The sequence below is a fragment of the Numida meleagris genome, chromosome 22 (assembly GCF_002078875.1).
Source record: "Numida meleagris isolate 19003 breed g44 Domestic line chromosome 22, NumMel1.0, whole genome shotgun sequence".
NCBI classification, from domain to species: domain Eukaryota; kingdom Metazoa; phylum Chordata; class Aves; order Galliformes; family Numididae; genus Numida; species Numida meleagris.
Window position 1 is genome coordinate 3,360,372 of NC_034430.1, and position 10,812 is coordinate 3,371,183.

At 47.1% G+C, this 10,812-nt stretch overlaps 1 protein-coding gene across 1 annotated transcript; it reads left to right on the forward strand.

Annotated features, from left to right (window-relative positions):
• RRAGC (Ras related GTP binding C) lies at positions 704–9,880 on the forward strand. Its single transcript, XM_021375524.1, has 7 exons — positions 704–979; positions 3,150–3,353; positions 4,029–4,228; positions 5,057–5,171; positions 5,388–5,530; positions 6,707–6,855; positions 7,882–9,880. Exons 1-7 carry the CDS (start codon positions 713–715, stop codon positions 8,031–8,033), a joined length of 1,230 nt encoding a protein of 409 aa, XP_021231199.1. The 5' UTR covers positions 704–712; the 3' UTR covers positions 8,034–9,880.

A 10,812-nucleotide genomic window follows, 5' to 3' on the forward strand; every position in this document is an offset into this window, starting at 1 on the left:
GTGGCTGTTCACCTTACATCTGTGTCTATGCTTGACCCAAAGAGAATAGAAGGGAGCTGAAGTAGGAAAAAACACAGTGTAAAAGTTTTAAAAGCAAAACAACCCACACCGTGGCTCCACCTCTATCGTAGGAGGTAAGTTAGAACACATACATAGCATTAACTGTAGTGTGTGGGCAGGCCGGGAAGGGGCTGCTGTGCAGAATGGATCAGGCAGATGAACAGGTGCTGTACGGAGAGCAGTGCTGCTCGGAGCCTCGTTGATAAGGGAGCAGCAGGGGCTGTGGTGTTGGGCCGAGGGAGGCCTGTGTGGAGGTGGGGTGGGTGGTGCTCATCTTCGTCTCGCAGCTGTTGGGTCTCCTGAGCCTGAAGTCAGGCGTGGAACGGATTAACGACCGCTTCCTGAAGCTGGGCTTGACCCGGCTCACCGTGCAACTGCTGCCGGTGGGAACCGGGTGACTCGCGAACCGGCGGGCGGAGCCACGCGTGCAGGCGCCCCGAGCAGGGCCCCGCTGTTCCGCAGGAGCCCAGTGCACGCCCCGCCCCCGCCGCTCACGTGCGCCCGCGCCGTCATGTGACCCGCGCCGCCTGACCGGGGCTCCTCACCGCGCCGCCTCCCGCGGCCAATCCGCGGCGCGCAGCTCTCTGCCGACCAATGGGAGCCGGGCGGGGCGGGGCGCTGCGGCGCAGGCGGAGGGCGGGGCCGGGCCGACATGGCGCTGCAGTTCGGCGGGGCGGGCGCGGCCGGTGCGGCGGAGGAGCCGGCGCTGGTGGGGGGCAGCTTCGGGGCGGCGGACTCGTTCCCCAAGGACTTCGGCTACGGGGAGGAGGAAGAGGAGGCGGAGCTGGAGGGAGGCCCGGGGCCCGGCGGGCCCGGAGGCGGCGCGGGAGGGCCTGGTGGCGGCGCGGGCGGGGCGGACTCGAAGCCGAGGATCCTGCTGATGGGGCTGCGGCGCAGCGGGAAGTCCTCCATCCAGAAGGTGAGGGGCAGCCGGCGGCTGTACCCCACCGGCCCGGCCCAGCCCAGCCCAGCCCGGCCGCTATCGGGGGGCGTTGGGCGGCTGTATCCTCCCAGCGCGGGGTCCGAGCAGCGCGGTGCGGTGCCGTGCCCTGAGCTCCCGCCGAGGCGAGCCGGCCTGCCCGCATTTGCCCGTAGCACCGCGGCGGGGCCGCGTGTACCCGATCAGGTCTTTTATTTGCAGTCTGTGCTACCAAGTCCCCCTGATGTTTTTTTCTGGGAAGGAGCCGTCGGTGAACTGAAGTCGGCTACGGGCGGAGGGGCCTCCCGCTCCTGTGAACTGCAGACGTGGATTCCTCCGGCCCTTTCTGCAGAGATCTGACGCTGTGAAGGCCCGGAGCCGTCCCGTGCAGAGCCCGACCACCGCGCTGCATTGCTGGGGGCTGAGCTGCGCTCCGTGCTGCAGAGCCGGCCCTTCCTTTAGGCAGGGTTTGCAAAACGTGCGCTTGGTGTTAGCGAGCAAACTTTGCCTTCGGACTGCTCTGTCATTGCTTGTCAGCCTTGCCGGTTCTTTGTTGCTGTTTGGGCCTGATGCCCCTGCTCTGCGTGCAAATGCAGTGTTTGCTCTGAAATTTTTTTTTTCTAAGTCACTGCCGATGTGAGCGACAGCCATCACAGACAGAGATTTATTGTGTTATTCACAGTCGAAATTTGTGAAACTCAGACTTAGGGGGAAACAGCAACCCCTGGCATCTGCTGGGGAGTTATGGAGACTGCTGGATGATGAAAGCGCAAAGGGAGCACTTGGAAAGACGAAGCCATAGCAAGGAAGCTCAGCTCCTCGTAGCACTTTCTGGGCCGGCCTGCTCTGCCTGTGTTTGCCCGGTGTCACTTGCCTGGTATTAGAGCTAGCTCTGTGCTTGCAGTCGGATTCTGCCACAGCCTTTTCCTTTGCTTTATCCAAGTTGTGTAAAGCTGGAAAGAGTGGGGGTAGTTGCTAGGTGGCAGAAATGGGATTTGATCCAGGCTGTGTCCTGGTCAGTCTGAGGCAGCGCGCTGCGTTGGGAGGGAGGATGAGCTCATTGCTTCTCAGAGACTCATCTGCTTTGACCTTTGCTCACAATTCCTGTCCCCTTCTTTGTGAGAGATGCTGAGCTCCAGAGGAGTGTTGATTTCAAGAGCGCTTTACAACCGTTCTTCAAACACTGTGGAGCTTTTAGTCCTTGCAATAAAGCAGGAACCTGTCTAGAACCGTTCTCGCTTTTCCATACAAATGTCCCGCTGTTTAAAACCTCATTCAGGTCCCGATTTCCTCATGCTTTTGCCTTGAGGAAGTGAATTTCTTTCCCCTTATTCTTAAAAGTCAAGTCTGAAGCACTGCTTTGGAGCTCGCTGAGCGCTGTGCTGCCCGCCCAGCTGCTTGCCTTGCAGGTGGGCAGAGACTGTGGCACGCGGTCTCTTTGGGGGCTGAATTCTGTAACTGAAAGTTTTAAACATCCTGTTTGCTCAGGAAAGGGCTGAAGTCCCAGCGGGGCTTTCTGAGTGCAGCAACAAGAATAGTTTTCATCGCTGCTAAGTGGGTTACCAGCCTCCGTGGGAGCTTCCAGTGTTCCTGTAGGATACCTGAAGGGAGAAGGTCAGCCAAGATAGATCAGCTGCTCATGGAAAGCAATGGCTTAGCTATTCCAGTCACTGAAATAGAGGTGTTATTTTTATACTTGTATTGCACTTTTGGAGGGGTCTGATTCTGTTGTGCCATAACGCTGAGTGCCACACTAAAGCAGTTTGCACAGGAGGTTCTAAGACAGGGAACGAACAGTTCTTAAAAGCTTACAGCTGCTTCATTAACACGGTGGCTTTATAACTGATGTGATCTGGCTAAGAGAGCAAAATTTGAGGAAGCTGTGTTAGAAAATACCCAGGATGTCTGCGTCTTTAGGCGACTGCCTCATTACTTACACGTGTAAAAATGATGGGCTGCGTGTCAGTGCTCGGTTCTGGCTGGCAGCAGGTTGTGTACTTGGCTGATGTAGGAAGCTGTCTGTGCTCTGAAAAGGACAACTGAAGTAACTGTCGGAAAAGCCATATGCTTTAGAATGATAAAGCTATTTGTTAAAAGTTCTGTGACTTGAATCTTGCCATCTCTTTCACCGAGACAAAGTCGAGACTGCTATTTGTGTTCTTTTTAACAGGTGGTGTTTCACAAAATGTCTCCAAATGAGACTCTGTTCTTGGAAAGCACCAACAAGATCTACAAGGACGATATTTCCAACAGTTCGTTTGTGAATTTCCAAATATGGGATTTTCCTGGACAGATGGACTTTTTTGATCCGACATTTGATTATGAGATGATCTTCAGAGGAACAGGTGCTCTAATATATGTTATTGACGCTCAGGTAAATACAAATCCCTAAGAATTATGAAGAAGTTTCCTTTTGCTTTGTGAGAAGAATGATCGGGAGTTTGTTTTAAGATAAGTTTGTGAAAGATTCATTATGTATGAAAGGATGTGTTGGCAGTGGCTTTTAGTTTTATGAATTAATTATGTGGAACGTATATCCCCAGTGGAGACAGTGGAAAGTGGCAAGTACTCTGAGCTTACCTTTTCCGCACGAGCAGTGAGAATCTGATCTGCTAGATGGTGTGAATTACCCAATTATCTCTTTCCTCTGCTTTTGAATGCTATGGAGTTCATGTAGTGCCAGCACGCTTCTGACCTCGATGTCAAGGGAATGGCCCTGTTAGGTTTCTGGTAGCTTCTAGTGAACTTAGGAATTGCACCGACGGAGAGTTCCTGGTTGTTGGGACCGACCTGGAGATCACTGCTGCGCTGTGCTGGAGTTGAAGCGTAACCACCTTTTGCTATGAAGCCTAGTTTTGTATAACCGAGCCTTGCATAGCTAATGAAACAGAATCTAAGCTGCGTGGATTTCTGATTCTCCAAGGTATTCTCTCCTACCAAACTTCTGTTTGATTACTGAAGTGAAATGAAGTTTTTTTTTTTTGTGCTGAATGGAATAGTAATTGAAGATAAAGCCTTTTCATTCATTCCTGCCAAAACTTGTTCACAGGATGACTATATGGAAGCTTTAACAAGACTCCACATCACAGTTTCAAAGGCCTACAAGGTCAACCCAGAAATGAACTTTGAAGTTTTTATTCATAAAGTGGATGGTTTATCAGATGACCATAAAATAGAAACTCAGAGGGATATTCATCAGAGAGCTAACGACGACCTCACAGACGCAGGGCTTGAAAAACTTCACCTTAGGTGAGTTACGTATTCTTGCAAATGTGATTCTGCTGTTGCTTGCATGCATACAGGCTAATGGCTTTGATGTGTAATAGTGGATGGGAATAAGGTCTTGTTTATTTCTTGAAACTACAGAATGCTCTGCTGAACCTTGCCCTGTCTGCCTTACTTCAGTCAGGGAGCTGGCTGTCAGATTCCACTCAGTTATCCATAAGCTCACTGATAATTCGAGATCCTCTTGCCCAGCTTTCATTCTGTGTATGAGGCCAAATTTGTGCAGGTGGCCTGGAGGGGTGGGCAGGGAGGACATCTGCTGGCACTGCCTGCTGCTGCCTTTACAGCACAACTGGTTTGCAAAGCTTAGGCTCGTCCTTGATGTTTGGCCTGCTTTTTAGGGCACCTTCTTCTGACCCCTGTGAAACAAAGCGTCATTTTTTCTCTTTTTACTGCTGTTCTGATTCTTGTGGAGCCTGTAAACGTGGCCAGTATCTCAGTATTAGTGTGACAAAATAGAATGTTGGGAGAAGGACTCGCTGAAACCTCGTTAAGCGTTTATCTCCTTCATGCTAAGTATTCTGGTAGGCTAAGTGTATCGTGAAAACATTTGCACAATTTCCTCTCTCTGTTCTCGTGTCTCCTGCAGATGAGGAGAGTGCGTTATGTTCATTCCAGTCTCTCAGAAGCGAGCTTCTTGTTAGAGCAGTTACAGACATTTGTGATAAAGCATCTCGGTTAACTCATCAGGCTTGAGTGTTAGCAAACAGAGTGTTACCATCTCTACTGCAATTCTCATGGACTCATGGATCTCTTCTCTTTTTTCCTCCCTCCTGCCCTGCCCTGCCTCAGCTTTTATTTGACCAGCATCTACGACCACTCAATATTTGAAGCCTTCAGTAAAGTGGTACAGAAGCTCATTCCACAGCTGCCAACACTGGAAAATCTACTAAATATCTTTATATCAGTAAGTAGTAATCTTACAGAATTCTAAGGGAGATGTGTGGAACAGTAAAGCAATTCCTTCTGCTCAGATGTTGTGTAAACTGTATGCTCTGAATCTTGATTCTGTTTTAAGCCTCTGAATTCGTTGTTTAAAATGCTTCTTGCTGTTAAGAACGTGAAAGTATATGAATTCTACTTGCAATCTAATAATTCATCCAAATTCTTTCTCTTTCCAAAGAATTCAGGCATTGAGAAAGCTTTTCTCTTCGATGTAGTCAGCAAAATCTACATTGCAACAGACAGTTCCCCTGTGGACATGCAGTCATATGAGCTGTGCTGTGACATGATTGACGTAGTGATAGATGTTTCCTGTATATATGGGTAAGTGATGAACACTTTCAGGAAAAAAGTCCTTGAAAGCTGCAGGGCAGGCTGCAGACTCCGCAGGTGCTGTTTGCTGCCCCATCTTGCAGGCTGCTGTCAGTTGCTCTGTGAAGCACGTTTGTTCTGCAGGCAACTGGAGCGAAGCCACTGGATTGGGCAGCTGGATGAAGTTTGTAATCAATTTTTCCCCTCTGTAGGAATCCATCTGACATTACAGAGAGGCAAGGGTTTAATGTAAAATATGTATTGCTGTGTCTCGTTTGGCATGGTCACCCTGGCCTTGCTGACTGTGAAGTTTGTCTTGTTGCTCTGTTAGCTGCGGTTTGTTGTTATGTGGCTTCAATTCTAAGCAGTCCATGGCAGGAGCTTACTGTGTAACTGCTCCTATTAAAGTGAGTGCTGTGAATCCTCCCGAAGGCTCTGTCCCTACCACTGCTCTTTGTGTTGCTATGAGACTTGCCTTTAGTAGTAGTAGAGGATGATCTATAGAAATATGTTGACTGTAGCATCTTTTATTTAACCTTTTTACGAGCTGCTCCAAGTGGCTGAACAGGCCAGGTGGCTGAACAGGCCAGAGAAAGTACTTGGATTGGAATCTCTGCTGTGATATATTTCATTGATATCTCGTACAGTAAAAGGATGCGGGCTGAGGAAGCCTTTGCATTCATTCATTAAAAGTAACTGTGCTGAGATGTTACTTTATTGAAGTTTTTATGAGTTTTGCATTGGAATCTTCAAACCAGTCACTGGATACCTTACTGCAGCACTGGGAACTCTGTGAGATAGTGTAGGGCTGACTCTTTGGTTTGAAGGTAAACTGTGTTCCAACCCATGTGCTGTGCTATCTCCATTAAGAATGCTGGGAACAATATCAACTAGACAGCCACAGCTGGTAGTCTGTATCAAAGGGATGCATGCTGGTAGCTTGCTGGTAACTGTTCAGTTAATGTAGGTAGTACGTAGTGGAGACTTTCTTCTATTTAGCTCTGGCTTTCTTGTAGTGCTCTTACTTTTAGTTGCACTTAAGTCCTGTGCTGAAAGTTCTTCACTTGCTTGCCATTCAGTATGAGCATTATTCTTCTCAGTGCATTTTGCAGGCATTAAGTATTTGTCCTGCAGTTACTGAAGCGTGTCTTACTAAGTTATGCCTTGGATTAACTCATTCTTTCTTAGGTTAAAAGAAGATGGCACTGGAAGTGCTTATGATAAAGAGTCAATGGCAATTATCAAGCTCAATAACACCACGGTCCTGTACTTAAAGGAAGTAACAAAGTTTTTGGCGTTAGTTTGCATTCTTAGAGAAGAAAGTTTTGAGCGCAAAGGTAAGAGCTTCCCCCATTTGCATGGCTTTTATCTGAAGACTTTTATCAACTGATAGATACTAATAGGGCCTTGCAAGTCACCTTAATTTAATATAATTAAATTTGTTTAATTTCTTCTGGGAGGAATTTTCTCCCTTCCTTGAGATAAAGAGATCTTATTTTTGTTCTTGTGAATGACCACCTTAATTGACATCCTCCCGTTGAAATTACTTGTGTAGCTAATGAGGCCTTTGTCATTAGCATCTGCTGTAGTGCTGTCAGTTATTTTGTTCTGCCTGACAAGCTGCCGTGTTGTGATAACCATATTGTCCGTTACTTGTGTTGCACCACTGTAACCTTTTTAACACATGACTGAAGAAATCAGTGGTGGGCTGGTGAAGTACATGGTAGGGATGCAGGGCAGTATTTAATGTGTTGCAGGCTTAACCAGCTGTGTAGTTGCTTGGACCTGTAGAAGACAGTTGGTATGAATGGTCTTGCATATGTTATGGGATAGAAGTGAAATCTTAAGCCCTGATTTTAAAGCATTGGACTGAAATGATGGTGATGTTTACCTTGGCTTTTATGGACTGTTCAGAAGGTGAAAGGCAGGTGTATTCTTTTAACTGTACTATATTTGGTCCGGAAAGTTTTACACAGCACAGTTAGGATATACATCAGTGACACCATCCAAGTGGAGGATAACATTGAAGCGATGGTCAAGCTGTACTATCATGTTTAACTGTTCCATGTGTAAGATCCTTTTTGGGTGGGTGGAGTCTAGTGTTGTCCCCTTATCTGCTCTTTAATTATAAATAGAAACCTTGCGTTCCAAATAAGCACCTTGTTTCTATAAAAAGAGACAATCCAAACAAAGACTGGCATTAGTAAAGCTTGAGTGTTAGGTCCTACGAATCCAAATTCACACTGAAGTAAGCAAGCGAATAGCTGTATGTTAAATGAAACATCCATTGATTTTGAAGCTCCGTTGACTAAACGTGCCAGGCTGAGCAGTTCTTCCTTTCCCCCTCTCCTCCTTTTTGACAGGTCTGATAGACTACAATTTCCATTGCTTCCGCAAAGCCATTCACGAGGTCTTTGAGGTAGGTGTTGCCTCCCACAGAATCTGCAACCATCAAGCCAGCGCCTCCAGTCTGAAAGCAGTGACGCACAACGGCACGCCTAGGAATGCAGTCTAGAGGAAAACTAAAGACATTGGATAGACTTGTCAGCTCTTCAATCCAAAGCCTTGTGGAACAAGAGAAAAGTAGTCTGAAAGCCTGCAGTGCGTTTCACAGGAGAAGAGCGGCCTTAAGTGTGGCACCGCAGCTTGTAACTCATGTCGGACAGCTGAAACTACTGTAAAAATACTTTGAGGCCAGTGGTGTTAGAAATGTCAGTTTGAAACCACCTCTCTCGCAAGCGCAGTGGTATTTCAGTTTGGAGTCCTGTTCTAATGGTCTGTTTATGACTGATTGCCCTGGTCAAAACTTCAAAATGGTTGAGCTGATGTTAATGTGAAACACCGAACTGCCACTTGCTCAACCTTTTTTTGAGTTGTCTCATAGGATGTCCAGTTTTGCTTCAGTTTAACCTTTGGTCATGCAAAACATTGTCAGCGTTAATACTGAGGCTTGTGAAACCCATGCTTTTTGTTGTGTGAGGCTGGTCTCACAAGTCATTCCATGAAGGTCTCCCTCTCTGGTTTGCTCAGAGTATCCTTGGCAATCCATACTTGTGCAGTGCATGCAAGGCAGAGCTCTGTTCTCGCCATTCACTGTTTGCTTGGAGAGCTGAGCTGCAGTTTCATCTGAAGAGGTGGTGATACTTTGCCTTCAGACACCTCTTGGTGTGCCCCCTTTGATGGGAGGGCAGTGCTAAAACCAGAAATAAATCACCCGCTCTCTTTTGCAAAAACATGGGTGTCATAAATCTGCCTGATTAATCCCATTCGCAAAACAAACGCGTGGCTAACTAAACTGAGATGTCTGCCATCTGCTGGAGTAAAGCAACCAGTCTCAGCCCTTTCTGAGTGAAGAAATGACCGCATTGCTGGCTTCTGATGGTGGGATCTCTTTTTATCCTCTGACTGATAATCAAGACGAGTTGTAGGAAAATACCTGGAGGTGTTATCCTGGCATAGCGATTGAGTATCGGGGTGCCACAGCCTGCTGATAATACCGGAAACTCAAGGGGTTGATTCTGCGTTGTGGCAAACAGCTTCTTGTTTGTCACCACGCAACCTGAATGGAAATGTGTATTTTCTGTTTTTATGAATGCTGGCCGTCATATTATGGGAAGTGCATCGGAGCAGTCTTCATCTAATTTATTGGTAATATTGCTGCAGATGTCATATTGTACATCAGCCGTGTAATGCAGTAAGCTTGGCTATTGGCCTGCAACGATCTCGCCACTTTTTGCCTATCCCTGTGTGTGTATAGGTGTTCCAAAGCCACTGGACCAACTGACTACAAGTGCCACTATAAAGATTTCCACAAGAAGGTCTGTAACTGTAAGCGATCTCTGCGACTGTTTGTATTTGTGTGGTCAGACATAACCACAACATTGCTTCTGTGCTTGTAGAATGGATTTCCATTGAACTATGTACAATTGAATATACATGCATTTACATTAGGGTGTACGCACATACCATGTAAATGTTTTTCCTTTGTTTTAAAGCTGTTATGTGATACTCAGTACCTAAAGGATTTGCTCCAAGTTTACTCAAGTCGGTAGGAGACTTGGGGATTCAGATGCTCTAGTTCAGGTCCCTGTGGGCAGTTGTTCTGAACCTGGGCCCCTTTTTGGTAATGGAACTGCAGGGTTTTATAAGGGTGTGCCAAAGGCTTGCAAGATTGGGTTTTGTGGCTTGCAAGGTCTGTGGCAACGTTCAGGTACTTGAGGTGAGGGGAGAAGTAAGAGCCACGATGACAGGAGGTAACAAGTCATTCCCATTTTTGTAGTTTCTCATGTTCTGGGTACATGCGTTCCTCTCTTTGTCTTCACTGTACACGATTCTGTGCTAATAAAATGAGAAAAGATCAAACTGGAGCGCTGGTTTTTCTGTTGGAGGGCGAGGTGCGTAACAAGTCTAATCAAACAGGGCTACATTAATAAGCAAATACAAATGCCACCTTATTTTCTTTTTTTTTTAAAGAGCCTTTAAAAATTCTAGTCCACCATTGCTTTCCTTTCAACTTAAAGCCAGCGTGATACTCAGTATTCAGAAGGTGGCTCTAGACATGGCAGGCAGGTATGTGATAAAGAGCCTTGGTCTCTTCTTTCAGTTGCTGCTGAGCCTTGGGCTGCATTTCCAAGTTCTGTCTTCTGCTGCGTGCTATTCTCATTTTTTAAAAATGTTTTATTTTGCTTTGCCTTTGTGCGTGTGATGATTTTTTATTAGGAACCCGGCAGGTGGGCTGTGTCAGCTTTGAGCACCCGCGGGCAGCAGATGGCACCCTTGTAACGCAGCTCCAAGAAGCTCTTCAGAAACGTTTCCTAAGGAGTGACATTCCCATTCTTTACCTGCTGAGCTTCACATCATGTGCTGCTATCCTGCTTGGCCTTAATTACAGCTGTGTTAATAAGTCAGCCCCAGCTTGTAGCAGAGAACGCAGGCTCAGCCTTCACCAGGCATCCCCATGGGTTGGGCTGCTGCTCCAACACTGCCAGCAAAGGTGGGGCAGGCACAGTCACTGAGTGGTGCTGGGTGCTTCCTTGTGGCACAGTGAGGCTCCCTGATGAGGTTTATGAGGTCCTGCTTTGTTTTGGTAGCAGGGAATTCAGCTGTGCTTGCTGCCTTGTGGATGTGATGGAGGGTTAAGCCTTGTCCTTGCCACCTTCTTCATTTCTGTCCTTGATCTGTGTTTTTTTTTTTGTTACAATATTTGAGTTTCCATTCCTGCTTCTTTACTGCAGACAACGTAACTTCTTTTTCTGCTCTCTCCCCCACCTCCCCCCAGCAATTAGCTTGATAAA